The sequence below is a fragment of the Aedes aegypti genome, chromosome 2 (assembly GCF_002204515.2).
Source record: "Aedes aegypti strain LVP_AGWG chromosome 2, AaegL5.0 Primary Assembly, whole genome shotgun sequence".
In the NCBI taxonomy this organism is placed as follows: Eukaryota; Metazoa; Arthropoda; class Insecta; order Diptera; family Culicidae; genus Aedes; species Aedes aegypti.
This window is the reverse complement of record NC_035108.1, coordinates 414,551,201-414,573,463: the sequence shown is the minus strand read 5'-3', so window position 1 is coordinate 414,573,463 and position 22,263 is coordinate 414,551,201. Positions and strand designations below refer to the sequence as shown.

The 22,263-nt window shown below is 36.3% G+C and overlaps 1 protein-coding gene across 13 annotated transcripts in view; it reads left to right on the top strand.

Moving 5' to 3' along the window:
- The window catches only part of LOC5567962 (protein timeless), a 201,494-nt gene that overhangs the window by 63,561 nt on the left and 115,670 nt on the right, over positions 1-22,263 (top strand). For 12 of the 13 annotated variants that reach the window (XM_021847394.1, XM_021847389.1, XM_021847386.1 and 9 more), the window contains 9 exons: positions 10,035-10,103; positions 10,198-10,418; positions 10,562-10,760; positions 10,822-11,247; positions 11,319-11,499; positions 11,558-11,758; positions 11,829-11,973; positions 12,103-12,165; positions 20,770-21,027. In XM_021847394.1, coding sequence (XP_021703086.1) covers positions 10,035-10,103; positions 10,198-10,418; positions 10,562-10,760; positions 10,822-11,247; positions 11,319-11,499; positions 11,558-11,758; positions 11,829-11,973; positions 12,103-12,165; positions 20,770-21,027 — 1,763 coding nt within the window. Of the gene's footprint in view, positions 1-10,034; positions 10,104-10,197; positions 10,419-10,561; positions 10,761-10,821; positions 11,248-11,318; positions 11,500-11,557; positions 11,759-11,828; positions 12,043-12,102; positions 12,166-20,769; positions 21,028-22,263 lie in introns of those variants that run through there. The other variant, XM_021847397.1, reaches the window with a different exon arrangement.

Genomic DNA, 22,263 nt, shown 5'->3' with positions numbered 1-22,263 from the left:
CTATTTGAGATTCTGCTCAGAGGATTCGAACATTCATTAAAGAGTAACAATCTTTAATAAAATTGATGTCCCCGATTGCCCTACAATGGCAAAAAGAATAATACGTATCTAATAATAGTGGTTTTATTACCTGAGCTGAAGCATATGTAGCTTGAACTGCATTCGATGCAGGGGGGGGGGGGGGGGGGGGGGGGTATACGCAACGAGGTTCGCCTACCGTTCATGTTTTGTGGGTGTATTCGTTTAGCTCACATCGCTGCTAGGCATCCCGCTGTTTGAGTGTTGAAATGCATCAGCATTTGCTGTCTGGCATGGCCCGCGTTTCGACCTGTGCTGTTTGAGTCGGCCCGCATGAGAGATGATGCTGTTTGGGACGGCCCGCCCGAGAGATGATTGTTAGGCGAGCTTTGTTTGTAGTTGACAGCCGTACACCCACCCTGATTCGATGCTGCTCGAACAGTTGTGATTGAAGATATAGACAATTTATCCATTCTGAATACTCTTTACACTATTCATAGTAATTTTTCAAGTTCTCACTTTTTTTTTTCTTTCAAAAATCTCACTTACACTACTAAAACGGGGGTCTTTTACGCAATGTCCGGATCTCAAAACACTGGCTTATAATCCCGGACAGTCTTTTTACACTCCGGTAAATGAATATTTCCAACGTATTTAATGATGGTGGAGTCACTATTCTTCCAAAATATTTTATTTTTTAACAGTTTCGGATCAAACATTTTAAAAACACGTATTTTACTAACTTTTCCTTCAATCAAACGTTGTTTGCGCGTTCATCGATCGTTCAACTTGAGTTGAAGTTAAATCGCGGCGAAATGACGTCCAACATGAACATATTTTTTGTTTTTATTTTTATCAATTATTTGACAGTGGTTACTAGATTAGAAATCAATGTAAAATGATCAGCATTGTTAAAAAAAGAGGATGTACAAAAACCTAACATATAATTACTTAATTTTAACTGTAATTAATCAATTTTATCAGAGTGTCCGGATATTGGTACCGTCCGGATTTTGATTCACCACGGTAAAATTATTAATTTCAGGCAAAAATCGTTACAATCTTCTATTGCCACGATTAATGCGTTATATGTTTAGGTTAAGTTAGGTTAAGTAAATTGAAAAATAAATAGCGTGTTCTATTGCAGTTGTTACGCGCCCCCAAGGTGGTGGATTGAGGAATTTTCCCACATGGTCGACAGCTAAACTAGCTAATCGGCAGCCAGTAGTGATAGCTGGCGACCAAAGAGCACAGCTATTGTTGGAATCCCTGGCCGCATTAAATGTAGAGCTGGCAAATGTGGGCACAGTGAGTACCTTCCGCAGAAATGGTGCAGAATCGATTATCGACGCGACGTTTTGTAGTCCTAACCTTTTAGGTACCATGAACTGGTGGGTTGATGACGGTTATACTCATAGCGATCATCAATTGATTCGCTATAATATAATACCATGTGGGCGGAAGGCAGCGTGATGTAACTCGTCCCAAATTCGCGGTTGGAAAACAGCGCTCTTCGACGGCGAAGTATTCTCAGAAGCCCTGAGGCGCGAACGGAACACTCTGGGCCTAAACGGTGAAGAGCTAGTTGCTGTGATATCACGAGCGTGTGATGCTTCGATGCCAAGAAAAGCCCCTCCTAGAGAGAACAGTCCACCGGTGTCCTGGGGGTGCGAATCAATTGCAAATCTTCGAGTAATCTGCCTTCGGGCTAGACGAAGAATGCAACGCGCACGTACAGAAGAATAAAGAGAAGATCGCGGTGCAGCATTCAGAGAGGCAAAGTTGGCTCTCAAAAAGGATCAATCAAGAGTCGAGATTTTGCTGTCACGAACTGTCACTGTGAGCCCGGATCTTAAACAATGGACAAACTTGATAAAAGCGCGTATTTAGCCAAAGCATATTTTTACATTTCATCAAAAGTAGCAAAAATCGAATTAGAATCTATTCATGCACATTCAAAAGTAACGTCACGAGAGCACCATTTATTCTAATTGAATATAACATAATGTACTGTTTTAATAAAAACTGAAAATTAAACTTAAATTGTCCAAAAAGATCGAAGGTACACAACAAATGAAAACTAGTGATTTTTGTAGTAAACGATGGACGATAGTAAAAGTCCAACACCTCATCGCAAACACAACAGTTAGCAGAATGATCGTATTCGTTTTTCTTCAAACCCACGAGCTCGCTTGAGTAATCGATTCAACCTCCGCCGTTAAACACGAAGTGCAGTCCTCGTTTTTTCGTTCTATTCGATTTCAATTCCAACGCGATTCCAGTCGTACGCGTCGGCTGCAAATCGTGCTTCTCATGATGCGTTGCTCAACCGACCAAACACTTCGTTAAGTTTTTACTACGTTTCGCTCGTTTACACGCTCGTTCGCATTAGGGTGGTTCAATCAACACTTTTAATTTATTTCAAATACACACATAACATATAAGTACACTTTAAATCATTATTCCTACCCTTATCACCACATTATCCCTCTTCTCCACTCTATATATAAATGTCTGATAATAACTTTCGAAAACTTTTTAATGTTATTCAAACCACAAAGTTAGTTAATTCGTGGGCTAGCTTTTGTCATTTCCTTAAATACAATTTAAATCAAATCCGGTTTCAACCCAATTGAAATCTAGTCCACTTTCAGTCCAAAAAAAAAATTGCAAACTAAACGAAATTAAATCCAAATCCTATCAAAATCCAATCCAATTCAACTAGAAATCTATTTCATATCAAAATCCAATCCAAATCCAAACCAATTCAAATACAGACCAAATCCAATCAAAACCTAATCCAAATATAACTCGAATCCAACAAAATCAAATCCAATCCTAACCAAATCTAATGAAATACAGACCAAACTATATCCAGTACAATCCTACCCAATCCAAATCCAATCCAAATCCAATCAAAATCCAATCCAAATCCAATCCAAATCCAATCCAAATTCAATCCAAATCCAATCAAAATCCAATCCAAATCCAATCCCAATCCAGACCAAATCCAATCCAAATCCAATTAAAATCCAATCCAAATCCAATCCAAATCCAATCCAAATCCAATCCAAATCCAATCCAAATCCAATCCAAATCCAATCCAAATCCAATCCAAATCCAATCCAAATCCAATCCAAATCCAATCCAAATCCAATCCAAATCCAATCCAAATCCAATCCAAATCCAATCCAAATCCAATCCAAATCCAATCCAAATCCATTCCAAATCCAATCCATATCAAATCCAATCCAAATCCAATCCAAATCCAATCCAAATCCAATCCAATCTAATCCCAATCCAAACCAAATCCAATCAAAATCTAATCAAAATCCAATCCAAATCCAAATCAAAATCCAATCCAAATCCAATCCAAATCTAATCCAATCAAATCCAAATCCAATCCAAATTAAATCCAAATTCAATCCAAATCCAATCAAAATCCAATCTAAAATCCAAATCCAATCCCAATCCAAACCAAATCCAATTCAAATATAATCATAATCCAATCCAAATCCAATCCGATCCAAATTCAATCCAAATCAATCCAATCCAATCCAAATCCAATCCAAATCCAATCCAAATCCAATCCAATCCAATCAAATCCAATTCCAAATCCAATCCAAATCCAATCCAAATCCAATCCAAATCCAATCCAAATCCAATCCAAATCCAATCCAAATCCAATCCAAATCCAATCCAAATCCAAATCCAAATCCAAATCCAATCCAAATCCAATCCAAATCCAATCCAAATCCAATCCAAATCCAATCCAATCCAAATCCATCCAAATCCAATCCAATCCAATCCAATCCAATCCAAATCCAATCCAAATCCAATCCAAATCCAATCCAAATCCAATCCAAATCCAATCCAAATCCAATCCAAATCCAATCCAAATCCAATCCAAATCCAATCCAAATCCAATCCAATCCAAATCCAATCCAAATCCAATCCAAATCCAATCCAAATCCAATCCAAATCAAATCCAAATCCAATCCAAATCCAATCCCAATCCAATCCCAGTCCAAACCAAATCCAATCAAAATCTAATCCAAATCCAATCAAAATCCTACCGACTGCGCCATTGTAGTAAACGATGGACGATAGTAAAAGTCCAACACCTCATCGCAAACACAACAGTTAGCAGAATGATCGTATTCGTTTTTCTTCAAACCCACGAGCTCGCTTGAGTAATCGATTCAACCTCCGCCGTTAAACACGAAGTGCAGTCCTCGTTTTTTCGTTCTATTCGATTTCAATTCCAACGCGATTCCAGTCGTACGCGTCGGCTGCAAATCGTGCTTCTCATGATGCGTTGCTCAACCGACCAAACACTTCGTTAAGTTTTTACTACGTTTCGCTCGTTTACACGCTCGTTCGCATTAGGGTGGTTCAATCAACACTTTTAATTTATTTCAAATACACACATAACATATAAGTACACTTTAAATCATTATTCCTACCCTTATCACCACAATTTTCACCAAGCCTGCCTTGATTGTCGTTGGCAAACTGGAGTTATCTTGCAGTTTGGAAAAAAAATTCTATCAAATTTCCTGTGTAGTACCGTGAGGGACCGAAATCCGTACAGCACCAAAATCCGTACACTTGACCTAATTATCATTATTTTGGTATTTAAATGGAAAAATATCCAGTATTAAATGGACACATCGAATCACAATAATTTATAAGTTGCTGGTAATGCCAACTGTATTTAAGTAGGCCATGATTTGAAAATTATAAAATTCAAAATGTGATCGCTTGCCATTGTGCTGTGTGGTTTGTTTACCTTTGATTTGCTAACAAAAGTCGTTATAGTTTTCAACAGATTAACAGTAAACTTCCTAATTTTTTGAGTCCGCTGCTTATCACGATGTCTTTGAATAGTAAGTATTTGTTATTCCAATGCAGTATATGCCGTTTCTGACCAGTACAATAACTATTTTTGAGGTTTATTGTACTGTACGGATTTTGATTCATACTTTCAATTTGAATCTAAATCCGTACACAGGAAAAGTTTTACATATTTCATCATGTTCTAGTCAAAACACATGATACAATGAAGCCCAAATATAGCGCTGGAGATTTGGAGAAAGCCGTTGAAGCATTGCGCAATGGCCAGCATTCTGGAAAGCTGCGGATGCTTTTGGTATACCGAAGACCACTGTCAGAGATGCTGTTATAAATCGGCACGCCAAAAAAAACGGTGCTCCCACAGTTTTCACAACCGATGAGGAAGCCGGAATTGTGAACTGGATCCTTGCAACGGCCGCAGCAGGATTGCCGGTGGGTGAAAAGCAGGTATGTTAAAACTATCGATTTTGGTGACATCTGTTCATTTATACTTTAATGTATAGGTAACTTCGTACGTCACTGCTGTTATTCACATACAATGTACAGTATACGATATGCTAATGCAAAATATGTTATTTTGTGAAGAATTACAAACCATGAAAGTGCTCTTAGAACACAATGTTGTCCAATTTGGAATGTATTGTCAGTAATAGAGAGAAGAAGATAAAAATGCCATCTTTAGCATCCAGGTTTTAAATTGTAAGTAGCTGTACGGATTTCGAATCACAGGTGTACGGATTTTGATTCAACCTTATTTAGGTGTACGGATTTCGGTTCAAGGCAAGTCATTTTTATTCCTATTTTTAATGATTTCTACTAAACTTTTAGATCTTGATGTAATTATTTACATCTAAAAAAATGTTAAGGTAACTGAAAAAAGGCTGATCGATTCTCTATACAAACCCACACATTTTAATCATAGGCTTTTATCTGGCTTAGTGCTTAGGTGTACGGATTTCGGTCCCACACGGTATCGGTGCTTCCCTCCCAGGCTAAGACCAAAGGTGCCATAGCGCCCCAAGAGAAGTCGTCCGAGTTGCTGCGATCGATGTACTCTTCCCGCACCATCCCACAAGCCCATGGCCCCCTGCGCCGTATGTGGCAGATGAAGGAGAAGAAGTGGCGAGAGTGACGAACGAACAGCTGGCAGAAGTCGTGAAGTCATTCACATCAAACAAAGCACCGGGACCCAATGATATCCAGATTGTTGCCTTGAAAGCGGCAGTGAACGCGGATCCGGACATGTTCAGAACCTTGATGCAATGCTGCATTGATCAAGGGATCTTCCCAGATGTATGGAAGCGACATAAATTGGTGCTACTACCAAAGGCGGGAAAACCACCAAGTGACCCGTCGGCGTATAGACCTATCTGTCTACTAGATACGACGGGCAAGTTATTTGGTCAATAGGTTGATTCTCAACAGGCTAGTGCCGTATACGGAGAGTGCGAACGGCCTGTCCAACAACCAGTTTGGATTCAGGAAAGGTAAATCTACTATGGACGCTATCCAGTCGGTCGTTCAGACAGCGGCATCCCCGTTACTGCGCGATTGTCACTGTGGATGTGAAGAATGCGTTCAACAGCGCAAGCTGGGAAGCAATAGCACACGCACTTCACCGCCTCAAGGTGCCGGTGCAGTTGTGTAAGCTTCTAGAAAGCTATTTTGATGGTAGGATTCTACTGTATGACACAGAGGAGAGGCAGAAAAGCGTTCGGATTACCGCGGGATTACCCCAAGGTTCAATCCTGGGCCCGCTGCTATAGAATGCGATGTACGATGACGTTCTGAGGCTGCCCTTTCCGACTGTTGACTTCGCCGATGATATCACCCTAGTGGTCTATGGTGAATCGATGGAGGAAGTAGAGTTGACAGCAGCGCACTCTATTTCCATAGTTTAGGAGTGGATAAAGTCTAGGAAACTAGATCTGGCTAGTCACAAGACTGAGGTGGTGGAGGTCAACAACCACAAGTCCGAGCAACGGGCTCTTATCTCGGTAGGTGATTGCACCATAGAGTCTAAGCGATCCCTTAGGCATCTTGGGGTAATGATCGATGACAAGCTCAGCTTCGCTAGCCACGTTGCATATGCCTGTAAAACGGCATCTACGGTTATATTTAGCAGCCCTTTCGAGGATTATGTCTAACAGCTCTGCTGTAATTGGCAGCAAATGCAAACTACTGGCAAGCGTGGCGTTATCTATACTAAGGAATGGAGGACCAATCTGGTCAAAAGCGTTTAGAACGAGTAGAAACCTAACGCGGTTGGAAAGCATGTACAGGATAGTGTGCTTAAGAGTAGCAAGTGCATACCGGATGGTATCCAAAGAGGCCGTGTGCATAATAGCCGGAATGACGCCCATCGGGCTCATCATCAAGAAAGATGTTCAATGCTTCAACCGAAGAGGTACCAGAGGTGTCCGCGACACGTGTAAAGAGGAAACGCTCAGAAGTTGGCAGCAGGAATGGGATAACTCCACTAAGGGTAGATGGACCCATCGGCTAATACCAAATGTGTCAGACTGGAATGGAAGATACCATGGGGAAGTGAACTTCAACCTCAGCGCATTGTTCGCCTTCGCCGCCTTCTTGCATGTATGATCGACGTAACTGTTGAAATTCAGTCGGTTGTCTAGCATCACACTCATGTAACCCCAGCATTTTGCAGATTACATAGACCACAATGACGGAAGACCCCAAATTTTTGTACCATGATTTTGATGATTGTTCTATTGATTTTGAATCAGGTATCAGAAAGCTGGCTCCAAAGGCTTCCTAAGTATTTTGCGCTCGATAATGACACTGACTAGGTATGTGTCAATGCAACTTAAAGAAAATCTTTTTGTGTGTTTTTGGAAGAGAATTACTCCAAAAACTTCCACATAAATTATAGGAAGAGCCTTCAGAGAAATTCAACATGAATTTTATGAAAAATTGTTTTGAAATTTTCGGAGCAGTTTTTGGAAATGCTTCTGTATGTAAAGCTGACACAAATGTTTTCCCACCTTTTTAACCACTCAAGTAGGTAGGTCATAAAAGAAACTAGAAAAATAATTTGGAGAACATGTAAAAATAAATCGCAACTCTGTATTTCTATACCGTTTTGATTGGAATTTCGGAAACTTTTGGACACATGAAATGTTTCAAAATTTATCGGTCATAAGTTCCCATTTAGGAGGCTTGTTAAGGTACACCGGGGCAAGTTCAAATGAATGGGGCAAGATGAAAGGAAAAGTTTTGATGTCAACCAAAATTAGCAAATGTTTCTTTTTTTTAAAGTTTGTCACATTTGTCAACTTCGTGATTCTGTAGTTAAATTTTTCATCATTTTAAAATTTAACTTTGATACCTTGTCATTTCATATTACCTCAACTTGCCCCGGTTTACCATAAGTACTTTCCATGGATAGCTCTAAAAATTAAGAATGCCTAACTGCCTTAGATGTCTCTCTAATTGGTGAGTTCAATTAATGATTCGAGTTTTCTAATTATGATTTTCATGTCCTGTCCGGAATTCGAATGTCAAAAGAATGATATCATCAATACATTAATCGACATTGTTTTGAAATGAACCAAAGATAACATATCTCCAGAGTGGCAACGAAGGGAATGGAAACAACTATGTATTTTTGGTACAGCTTTAAAATAAGAATTACGCCATTTATATCCAAGATAATTCAGTCAATATATATGGTATGTTGTTTCAAGCAAATGGTATTTTTTGAGTGAATTAATGGAAGTATTTTGGAAAGCAAAAGCTTTTTCACGTTATGAAACCGGAAGTATTTTGACAGGAAATAATATTTTCGAGAAGATCACATTCTGTGATTATGAAACATGAATATTGGAGAGTATGACAGACAACGATTGTGCTACTTTTCCCCGAATGTCGTTTCCCTGAATGTCAGTTCCCCGAATGTCTTTTCCCCGAATGGCTCGTTTCCCCGAAAAATGTCTGCAGTTCAAATAGAAGCTAGAATAGTTTTCATTGGTAGGATAGTGAATAAGAAAGAACGATAAGCAATAAAGAAAGGAAGAATTTGGTCATTCTCGACTCGACACATGTTGCCAACACTCCTGAACACTCGTAAGAAGCGCCAATCAAATAAAGAAGGGTGCATAACAGATGATCAGTACGGCCACCACCCTGATATGATGAAGTTATGACAAATATGAGTGCTAAAATCTTTTCGGGGAAGTGGGATATTCGGGGAAACGGGATATTCGGGGAATCAGCATTCGGGGAACTGGCGTTCGGGGGAACGACATTCGGGGAAAAGTAGCACAACCAAAGACAACATCTACAATTTATGAAAAAAATAAGTATGCTTCATTCTTCCTAACGTTGTCAAACTTCCATCAATCTTGATCTCTGCAATCTTTGCAGCAACTGGTCTACTGCTCGGTGGAATGTGGTTCCATCATGGAATTGCTAATTAATAATTTATTGAAATCTAAAGCATTTCAGACATTTTCGTTACAAATTGTTCTTCATGATAGAATTTTAAGTTATTTTATTCAAAACATTCGTAATTTTACGATACAAACTCATATAGAATGCACGAAATAATATTTTTTGTTACATAGGAAGCTATTGAGCCACTTATGCGATAAACTTTGCAATAATCATTACGACTATCATAACTCATATATTTATAATTATATGAAAATATGAAAACATACTCCAGGGCTTAGAGCAATCCTGCAATTTGTCAGAGTGACGTTATTTCATTAGAAGTGTTAACAAATAAAACGAATCAGATAAAGCCATATTTCTGATGTACATGCTTTCGAAATGCACTACCTTGAAATGTAGTATATATCATCTCCCACAAAAACTTTGATCTCACTGATAATGATAATGTTTGATTCAAACTTTTCACTAGCCACGGTTAATTCATACTTCTCAGGAATAAACTAATTTGACTTTGATTTAATTTCTCTATGCTGATGAGCACCGAAAACTTAACATGCTCCTGTTAAGAAACTAATTAAAAGCAAACGTTTCTATTTCCTCGAGTAAACTTGTGTTGCTAACGCTATTTGATTTTCAAATTGGTCCCAGCTAATTCCTGGAACTAATTTATCTTTAATGCATCAAGCACATGTTTGCCTAGCATCAAAACCTTTTTTTACATTCGTTTATCTCATCATCCGTAGGTCGTTACAGCTATCCGAGAATTTTTGCAGGCTCTCGACACTTACAAGAAAAGCTCGCACTTAACTAAGGTAAGTGGTGTTAGCAGCTTTGTGGGAGGATGTAAATGAAGTCGTTTTTTTCGTTTGCATTTTTTCATCAACTAATCCATGGCTGATGCGACAGGAGGACAAGGACAGGTTGAAACTTTTGCAGCTGCAGATTTGTGCAACGGAGGACTTGCGGTGTTTGTTCGTGCTCTTACTGCGATGCTATAATCCAAACGTACAGAGCCGGCAGTATTTGCAGGATTTGATTGTAACCAACCACATTTTGCTTCTGCTCTTGGATGGAGTGCAGGGAATTGCCAAAGCTAACAATGGTGATATGTTGGTACACATCAAACAGTACGTAGCATACCTATAGTCAGCTCTCCACAAATCGATGCCGATGAAAATCTTTGAAGTGTATCGAATTGTGAAGAATTGTCTGTACTCGATTAGATTGGATATTGCAGAATAGTTTTAGATTGATAGACGTTCCCTTTTAGATTTGCAACTGTAGAGATTATGCATCAATATGGACTGTTGTTGGAGGATTTTCGTGATAATGGGGCATTTGTAAACGATTGCATCTTCACTATGATGCACCACGTTGGTGGTGACTTGGGACAGATTAATGTATTATTTCAACCAAACATACTTAAAACCTATTCCCAAATTTGGGAAACAGAGTATGAGATCTGTGATGTGAGTAAACATTTGAATTTTCGGAAACTGCCAAAACACATACTCACATGTTACATTCTAGGATTGGTCTGACCTTATCGAGTATGTTATTCACAAGTTTATTAACACCCCTCAACCCAGTCCACTGGCAAGCACGTTACCTGAAATAAGTACTCAACTGTTGTCCGGTATAAATCCATGGACACAGGAAGAAAAAGACTCACTGCAGTGGTATTACGTGCAGTGTAAGCAAAGCTCTTGTTTGGTAGCAGATATATTAAACCTATTCCAAGAGAGCGGTAACCAACAAAAAACACGAGTTTCCATTATCGAACAACTTTGGGAGCAGGATATCATTTCTTTGATGCAGTATGATGATCTGATGAAAGTGGAAAATCCTGGATATGAACGTAATGTACAAACTCCGGCATTTTCTGTGGCGTCCTGCAATTCTGGGAAACGAGATGATGAGAATAAGACTCCTTCAATGGCTATCGATGACATACAGGTATGTATGATGATGACCACGCATGTTTTTGGTTTTGATATGATGAATATCCTTTCGGCACACGCTTTCAGGTTTTACGGGATCGTTTGCTGAAGGAAAACAAAAGCAACATGATTGTATGGTTGCAGAAAAGTCTGCTTAATTGTTGCTTTGTCAAACTGAATGTTCTCAGTGGCAACATGTACATTTCATCCAGCATTGATGAAAACAGCAACGTGGTGGTTATGGAATCTGTTTCTTATCATTGCATCAGTGAGTAATTCCTCTTCCCAGATTTAAATCCATCTCTAAGTCATAAATCCATTTACAGCGAAAAAGCAGTCTATTCCAGTCGTTCCGTGGAATCAAGAGCAGTTTTCCATTCTAACTTACCAACCGTTTGTGTTATTATTGCATAAACTTGGGTTCCATTTGCCTGCCGATGCTAAGAAGATGTTTGTACGGATTCCAGAATTTTGGACAGCCGATATTTTGTACAACATTGCACTCAAGTTGGGCCCAGTGGAACAATGTAAGTAAATATAATGCGCGAACAATTTTAACTTCTGGATTTATTGATTGTCTTTTTCCCATCACAACAGCCATTATCAAGTTCGATCTAAACTGTCTGCAGAAGGTGTTGTTAATGGAGAAGGACGTGAAGGTTGAGCCTGGACCGATGTCAAATAGCACTCTGGATGGCTACACTGTCCTTGCAAGGTCAAACAAGCAAAATCCTGTCAACAGGTTAATTAGTTTTTTTCATTGCTACACTTTAGTTTAATTTTTCTGAAGATCCTATTACCCAACATAAAAGTAAAGTTATTATTTCATATTCCGTGTTTGTATACTAATCTGTTTCTTTTCTATCCGCAGTTTCACTTCTGACACTAATACGGGTTGGCTGCATGTTGTAATGAGAAATAAAAATGTTGACACGTAAGTATCGACTGGTCATTTATATTGATTAAGACTGTTGTAAAAATGCCAATTAATTCAGAATATGTCAGTTGGCTCTTATTAATGTTCGAATCCTCTGAGCAGAATCTCAATAGAGAAACTTAAAAGTAGATGGAGTACCGTGTACCTTTTAATTCCGCTCCTAAATGCTTATCTTTCACAGATACGCGTATTTCGACTACCACTTGCAGTCTTCTTCAGTGTCAGTTACTCGTATCCACTAGGTACACGGTACTCCATCTACTTTTAAGTTTCTCTATTGAGATTGGGTTTTTAAAAGAAGTTAATCAGGATAGTTTTCAATGATATTTTTTTATTCTGTATACACTTAACTAGTTACCTAGGCAATTTAATGTGTAATGCACAGCATTGTGTTTAAAATTTTCAAATTCAATATATGAGAGAAGAAGAGTAGTCTAGTATAGAGTTTCGTTAAGTTTTGATTTTTCACAAATTTCACCAAAAATAAAATATTAAAAACTTGGTAGAATATTTTTAATTATTCGATTTTTAAAAAGAATGTGAAACTTCGAATTGTCTTAATATCAAAAAGTGGCAAGAAACCTAAAGGATAAAAACGCCTACGACATATAAATTTGCTAATTAAATTGAATAAACACCAAAAAAAAAACGGTTTGGATAGGCTTTCTATATGAAAAAGGTTTTTAATCTAAAAAGTGAAGAAATTCAATGAGTTTCAGCATTTTGAGTATGATCTAAAATTCACTCAAATAATGTTAGCTCTTGAGCTACTGAACAACTTTGCCGAAGACGCCATCTTCCCAAGAGGTCAGGATTATGAGATATTTGCAAATCAATAGTTTCGTGCACACTAGCGCTACCTGGTGGCATATGTTATAAAGTTTACATTCTTATTTCTCATGGCTCATAGTGCGAGTCAGAAAAACCGCCCCTACCGACCAAGTACTCAACTAAAAGGATGATCCTCGCCCAAGACAGTACTATGCTATCTATTAACGCAGATGAGGTTTTCAACACTCACAAATTGATGATATCATATGAGTCCTGGGTCTTTTTTAACGCGGATTCCTATAACGCTTCCAACCATGTGCCTAATAGGCGACCTGACTGTATCATGTTATCAGTGTTGCCAGCATAAAAAAACGATTGTGTTTCGCTTTCCCGAATGCAATGTGTAACAAAAAATGCATACCATTTGAACTTTAACACTTCACTTCACTTTTGCAAAAAAAAAATAAAATACTTAAAATCACTATTAGTAGCAAATGCTGTAAAACTCTATTTGCTATTTGCTCGCCTAATTAGTGATCTTTAGTACAGTCAGACGGGACTACTTTTGATTCCGGGTCTACTTTGGATACTCTCGTTTTGGATTTATTTGTAACATAAATACTAATCTGAGCCATTTTTTGTCTTCAACACTTTTATTGATCAATATATGCTCTACAACCAGGCATGAACATTTTGTGGAACATAATCAATAATAACAGGATGAATAAGAAAATATATCAAAAAAGTACCAATACATATTCACAAGCCAAAAAATATTTGCTAAGTATACATTGTTTAAATTTTTCACATATCGTGGAACGTTATTAGGTGCATATCCAAAAACAATCGAATCATAGAAATTTGTTTCATAGAAATTTGTTACAATTTTATGTTGAAAATTGTTGTTTTATAAAAATAATTGATCAATGGTCTTATTTTTACGATATTTATTTTATTTGGAATTGATTTGTATATTTATCAATACAAAAAAACAAACAAACAAAGGATTCAGAAAAATAAATAACCTGAAAACATATATATTTCAATACCTATAAATGGTAAACTCACAACATTATTTAAAAAATGAATTTGCAGTACAGAGCAATAGCATCCTTCATCTGCCAACAATAAACTACTCTTACGTAATCTCAAAACTATTGAGAACCAAAATACTTTGAAAAGAAGAGTGAAATTTTCACGGTTCACGATTTTGCGAAGCATTATTCTTGTACTTCATTTATTGCATTTTAAATAATCAGTACTTTTAGTGACAGGAATTAATAAGATTCTACTACATTTCAGTCATTCAGCATTAGGATTCAGAACGAATTTTATTAATTTAAAATTAGAACTAATTAATCATCTCATTACTTGGTAGTTACATCATTCGTTTGTATCAACTTAAACAATGAAGCATTCGTAGCTGATAGTTTCATTAAAAAGGATGTAAACTTATAGTTTCATACTGCAAACTTAAAACTATGTGTGTGTGGAAAGTGTTATATAGGTATATGTAGTTTTTCGGATTTTACAAGTTTCTAAATTATGTTTTTCAATGAAAAACGTTCAAAAATATACTAATGCGTGATAATCTATAGCATCTGTTCAAAATTTATGTGAAAAAATCATTCTATTTTCAGTGTCCAAAGTAGCTCCCTCTTTATCTTGAAGGACATTTTTTTCGGTACTTAAGCATTTTTTTATTTCTTGATAGATTTGTCTCATATTTTGCATATTTGTTATGTACATATACAACTTAGATATGTGCAAGATTTATCGAAATCCATCTTAGAGCTACAAATCCTCAAACTTTAAGAATGTAAAAATCACAGACAAACAGACGTCACACTCTCATCGCTGGTCATCGACCAACTTTTTAACGATCGATTCGAATATCTTGTAGGTGGTCAATCGACCATCCGCAGCGCTCGCGTCGTTTTTGTTCGTGTTTGACGTTTACACATTACCGCCACCTGTTGGTCCATCGGCCACCTACAGTGTTTTTAGTATTGAGCGTGTTTTCGCGACTATAATTTTGATCGCGATTTATTCTAAGTGTTACGTCTGTTTCTCTGTGTAAAAATGATGTCAGAAGAAGCCTTGTTTGACGGTGTTTTATTTTTCCTGTTGCAAAAGTGAAGTAAAGTGTCTAACATAGTCTAATAATCCCTCCATAAAGTTACAAAAGTGTAGAAAAAAAAACGCTTTCATAAATTTTGCTCGAAATTCGTCTTTAATAACGTGCAGAAAATTTGAAATATTGAGTATTATTTATTCTACTAAAGCAGTGTTGCCATCTACGACATAATTTTGAGCTTTACATGAAAAATTGGATTACAGTTGAAGAGTATTATTATCTTTAAGAGCATTCTATTTTTTTCTTTTCCACTCGAATTTATTGATATTGAACTTCTTTTATTTATTTTTAATACAGTCGACTCTCCACATCTCGATGTTCTACATCTCGATATCTCTCCCTATATCGATGATTTCATAAGTCCCTTCAGTCTGCATACATTTTCACTCTCCATATCTCGATATCCTTCCTATCTCGATATCTCCATATCTCGATGTGTTTCTGTTCATTTATCATTCTCAATTTTCTCTCCGTATGTCGATATGACCAATATCGAAGGTTACTAGACCAATCTTTTGGGATTCAAAACAAATTAGGAGCGCGAAATGAAGTTTGTTTGTTTATTACTTTCTTGGCAACGGAGTGTTTTTCAATCTAGTATTCCTCAAAAATGTGTTCTTTGTCTCGATCTCTCCCTATCTCGATGGTCCCTTCGATATCGAGATGTGGAGAGGCGACTGTATCAATATAAGTATTTCAGCCGAGTTTATGGCATGTAACACTTCCTACAATTTTGATGAACATTCGTTATCTTTAAAATTTAATGATATAACAAACCCATACATCGGGCTCTTTTGATAACAATTCAACAGTGTTTTCATCTATCATCAGAATATGAAAACTTAAATGTCCATTTTGGAAAGTTCTTAATCCATGCTTCAACTTTTTCGTATATCTCGAATCAGTGTTTCCACATCTAGACGATGCTTTTATTTATAATTACAATTGTAATTTTTTGTACTACCGATTTTTTACGACACCCCGTTAACAGGTTATACAACTCTTTAATTAATGTTCGCATCCTCCGAGCAGAATATCAATAGAGAAACTTAAAAGTTGATGGAGTACCATATACCTTTTAATTCCGCTCCTAAATGCTTATCTTTGACAGATATGCGTATTTCGACTACCACTTGCAGTCTTCTTCAGTGTCAGTTACTCGTATCCACTCCACGTAGTGGGAAGATTTCGCATGAGTAGAGTTTGTTTACTTTTCCATAGATTATTATTATGAGCAGTGAGACGACTGAACACAAAAGGTTTGCCTGTTCCATAGTAATTTTCAGATAAACTTCAAATAGCGTGTGCACAACCAAATTTCTTCCGAATCAATTCAAATATTGGGAGAATGATTGTCATCATAATTGACACCGTTTAAACATAGGGGAGCAAAAACTTCAAAATTTGCATCAGTCTAGTGCATATGGCATGCCGGACGGGGTATTATTCCGGGAATTTCGATAGTTTGATGGTTTTGAAAAGTTTTGCTGATGCGGTATAAAACTCATGTCCCGAAAGCTGCTTGAAGTCCTCCATTACTTAAGTTTTGCACGAGAACTTCAGATTCTCTTGCTGCGCGAGCAAAATTTTCACACGCTGCTTCTCTTACCTACACGTCATTTTGAAAACTGTAGATTAAAAGGTGAAAACTCATCATAGCAATCATTGTATATACACTCAACTTCCAAATGCAGCATTTTAGGTTTTTTAATTGCGTTTTCAATAGAAACACATCAATTTGAAGTTGACCAATTTTTGCGCGTTCCAGTCTTTACACGGTGGAAGTACGTGGAAATCCTTGAAACAACCCCTGGGAAAACTCCTGGGATAATATACTGAGAATTATGAAAAATCATAGAAAAATCCTTGAAAGGTTTCCTTTTACACAAATTCCTTGAAGAAATTCTAGTATCTTATGCTTAAGTAATCGTTTGAGAAATTCCTTGAAAAATCTTGGAAAACTTTTCCCAAGATTCCATATAGTAATTTATTGATAAATTACTAGTTAAATGTATGGAATGATCTGTAAATGTATTCCTAATGTGAGTAAGTTTATACATTTTGGTTAAGTGCCCAAAGAAATTCCAGCAAAAAATCTTTATGTAATATTTAGAGAAGTTCGAAGTTTATATTTCAAAGAAATTTCAGAAGGTTTTTTGGAGAAGTTATAGAAAGAAACTATGTAAACAATTTATGGATTGTTTTCTTAAGGAATCGTAAGAAGAGTTTATGATTGAACATTGTAAATTAGGGTGAAATCGATCACCATGTCATACCTTTTTTTCTTACGTATACAGAAGTAATATAAATCTAGCCCTTAGAACCTAAGGATCCTTTGAATTGACTTGACTATGTAATGTAAAATTGTTGGTAAAATTTTAAACTCGATTATCTCAAAGCAGATTTTTGTTACTTACACCTCTTTGCTTCAATCCTCTCAATTGATAAGTTTCTGTTTCAAAAAAGGATTTGCCCATGATGACAATCTGAAAGTATGTGTATAGTTGCCTTCATTAGAGCTCCGAAGAGAATTTAAATTTAGTGTATAGATTTGTCTTTGAAACAAATGATCATGGTATCGATACATGATCAATGTCACACTGAATTGCAAAATACAGATTTTTTATTTCAAAGATAACTTTTTGAACTAAAATGACTTTTGGTTGAGAATTTCAGTACGTGAGTCATAACTAAGTTTGCCGTTGTAATTATTTCCAAGTAATCAGTTTGCTGGCATTGGTAACATTAAATAGGGGGAGATCCCCCAGTGCCGGACAAAACCCAATACCGGCAAAGTCGAAACATTGAGAAATCATTGTCCAATCAAGATGGTGTATTAGTGAAAAGAAAGATCTTATGTAGAATAGTTTTTCGTAGAATAACACATCCTTGAAATATGCATGCCTTTTTAAAAAAAATAGAAAAGTATGAAAATCTTTATAAAATTGACGTATTTTCTTAACTTTGAGCCTATTTAGTAATTATTTTGAATAAATACTTTGGATCCCGCAAGCATGATCAAACATAATCCTAATTTGATAGTATGAATGTATTTTGTACCATAATTGAAGTTAATATGGACAAATTATTATTTTGGTTAAGCATCCCCTGTCCCTCAGTTTCGGACAGCTTGATTTGTTATATGATATCTTTGTAATTATTGCATCAGTGTCTCAAAATACTTTCATTTTTCATGGGTTCCGTCGATCATGGTATCGAACATGCAATAAAATTAAGGAAAATGAACATACAGAACAACATCGTTTGATGTGCTATTTTTCATCATATATGAAAGAGGTTTTTGATTGGCATCTTGCAAACTAAGAAAAACTCAAATTATTCTTGTGAATGTTGCAAATGTATTGAATTGGTAATTATTAACTATTCCTATAGTGTACACATTCAATGATGTTCAAATTTACAGAATTCAAGGCATTTCCAGATCGTGTCCGGTATTGGGTGCCACCTTTCAAAATCGATCAATTTGGTACTAAACCAAATCATCAAAACGCAATGTCAGAATTCATATTTATATTTTCAAATTTATTTTTGTACACTATAAAAATGATAATATTTATCATAAATGGGTAACACGAGCCCATAAAATCAATATTTTTCTAATTATGAATTTAGTGGCTTAAGTGTCCGGTACTGGGGGATCTCTCCCTACATTAAAATTATAAAAGTGAAAAAAGTGATCACCCAAAATTACGATACCTAGAAGAACTCGTGAAGAAAAATTCATAGTAGAAGCATGTTGAAATCCTGCAGAAAATCTTTTATGGAATTCCGAGAGAAACACCCATAGGAATTCATAGAAATATCTGTGAAGCAAATGTTGGATATGTTCCCTAAAAATTCCCTAAAAATCCCTAAAGAAAATTCCTTCAAAAACTGTCCCAGGATATGTTGAAGAAATTTCGGAACAAATACTTGAAAAATTTACTAGTGGAAACCCTTAGGGGGGCAGACGAAAAAAATCTAATAAAATTTTGTGAAGAATCCTTTTAGGACTCCATAGAGTAGTTGCTGAAGGAATATTTGTACGAATTCTTGAGGGAACCGCGGGTTTAATTCCATTAAAAATTGAGGCAAATAATAATAATCGTGGTTTAATTACTGGAATTTCAATGAATGCATACATAGGGGAAGACGGGGTAAGAGCGCCCGCCGGGGTAAGACGGACCACCTTCAGTTTGGCATGAAAATGGCAATTTTCTTAAAAGTTCACCAAGCACTTTCCATAAATACAAGATTTTTGACATTCCGGAGCATTTAGTGTGATATTTACATCAAATTTTTCATACCAAATGTCAAAAACAAAGTTTCTGCTCGTTGATATCGAATTTGATCTTATTTTAACAGATGCTCACTTAAGGATTTCGGAAGGGATTATTTAGGAAAAACATAACAAATTACCCGTCCATGCTTTAACATAATTGTAAAATATGCTTCGGTGAAGTGAAATATGAATTGTAAATATTAAGCTTTGAAATAAAGCCATAGTTGTGAAAAACCGACCACTGTTGACGGGATAAGACCGCCAACCCTAATTTATAACAAATAATTGTATAAACCATTTTAAAAGTTATAACTACCTTCTACATTATTGTTCAAGTAAAAAGAAATCAATCAGGTAAAAAATACATATCAAATCCGCATATTTTTTTTTCCAAAATATGGGTGTTTCAAGGTAATAATAAGTATATGTTTCAGTTTTTTTGTAATAATTAACCTAAAAAATGATTCAATATCCACGTGAATCGATGTAGAATTCATAAAACATTATACTTTTTAGAATCACAGGGAACTGATATATTTTTTTCGCAAAATTGTGTACGAATATCATGGAGGTCGCTCTTACCCCGTCGATGGGCGGTTTTACCCCGTCGCTAAAAATAATCGTGATAAGAAATCACTTTTTCAAAGCTTCAAGGAATATTTTTTTTTTAGAAATACAACACCTGTGATATTTTTTGATCATACCTAAGGCTTCAAAAAACGACATGCTGCTTCGAAAAAGGATTTATTGATTCTTGATTTTGACAAATGAATTAAATTGCTTAGGCGGTCTTACCCCGTCTTCCCTTACTCATAGAGGAATCTCTGAAAAAACTCTAGGAAGCATCCTCGAAATGTTAGATGTGATTTTATTCATCAATTTTTACGTGACGTTAATAATCAACTTCTCTAAGAATAGTTTTTTTACCTTTCAAAAGTTTTTATTTGTTCACACTTTTTTTTTTGTTCAGTAGTATAAAACCGAAAATTTTCCTAGGTTGAAGCATCGCTAAGCTTCAGGGTTCAATGTCGAAATGACAGTTAGTGTAAAAAATCAAAGCAGAATGAAAGAAAAGTAGATAGAACATAGTCATTAATGTATAAAGTTTAGTGATTCGAAGATGATTTTTATTGCTGAGTGTACAGTAGTTTATCGATCGTATCAAACATAAATGATTTTGAATCTGTCGAAGCTTTATTAGGGAGTGGTGTAAAAAAAACAAAATCAGCCATGTGTAGAGTTTAGTGGAGAACGCACAATACCCATGGGAATTCAATCCACCAAAAGCCATGTGTAGAGTTTAGCGGAGAACGCACAATACCCATGGGAATTCAATCCACCAAAAGCCCTACACACGCCTGAATTTCTGCTAACCCACGTTCATTCTCCATTTTTTATCTCTCCACATCAGTGCACGGTTGGTGGATATGCCTGGACCGTCGAAGGTAATTGATTCGGCGAACGTTGTTCATCCAAGCGCTAAAGCGGCTTCCTCACCTACGGTGATCACCCAATCCAAGCTGACCCACGATTTGTCGGTGATTGTCGAAGCTTCGAATGACGACGAAGTTCCCACCGAGGACGACGTCAATGCTGATGACGATGATGATGATGATGATGATGACGATGCACTGGAGGGGCCATGCCTTGAAGAGCATGACGTAGTCAGGTAAGTGAGTCGAAAGGAAGATGCTCAGATGCTTAAGCATAACAATGCGCTAAGGGTATGCGATATGGATTTTTTCAATGTCGATACGAAACGAAACGATACGCGGAATATCTTGCGCTGATAATGACGAAACGAAACGAAATTTAAAAATGTTTCGTGTAACTCGATACGAAATCAAATATCTCACGGAATTTTTCGAAACGAAACGAAATTTTGGAATTTGTTTCGCGGAATACACGTTTAAGTTTTTTTTTTCTTGTCAAAAGCTGGAAATTTGACAATAGGCATAAAAAACGTCTTTTTAAGTCCTCTATCATATGGAAACCTTAGCGTTGCTCAGCGGAATCCTTACATGTTTTGGTAAGACTTTTTTCTGTTTGTTTGAAATCTTCTTAATAACTTTATAAGGTTTCAATTCAATATATCTAACACTCACGGCAATGAGTGGGTTTAATTTAAATGTTACAATCAAGAAGTGGGTTGAAAAGCACTTACAAACATTTAAAACAAAAAATGAGAGGAGCCCAAAATTAATTTGATTTTCAGAAATGCCTTACAATTTTTTTAATCATGTAGATGTGATGTTATGCGAATATATACCATAAAACATGGAATAATGATATTCATTTTTTTTGCTGTACTTTATGCTTTGTGGCTTGAATGAATGTGATTGGGACCCAAGTCGATAAGTGATCATGAAAGCACTAAACTGAGAAGCAGACTCTGTCCCAGTTGGAACATAACGCCAGAAAGATGAAGAAAAATAAGTATAACAGAGGAATCACTGGAATATTTGCTTTAGAATTTGCTGGAGTATTGAATTAAATTAAATTTAAAAAAATCCATCAACACATACCTAAGAAATCAAACAAGATAAATTTAAAAGAACTGCAAAAGTAATAAACTCCAAGAAACATTGCGACAGCAACTTAACCAGGATTGCCTGTTGGGGTTAATTTAGAAATTCCTAATAAATTTTCTGGAAAAGCGTTGCATAAACTGAGAATTAATTCTTGGAGGGATCAAATCTTGATGAATGCAAACTTTTATAGTGGTAAGCTCCATCGAAGTTAATACGCCAATCGCGTATTTTGCTCGATTTTACTATAGTAAAATCGAGGATAATACGCAATTGGCGTATTAACTTCGATGGAGCTTACCACCATTAGAGTAAACCTTGTAGAAAATACTGAAGGTATTTCTATTATTTTGTAGAGCAAATATTGGAGAAATGAT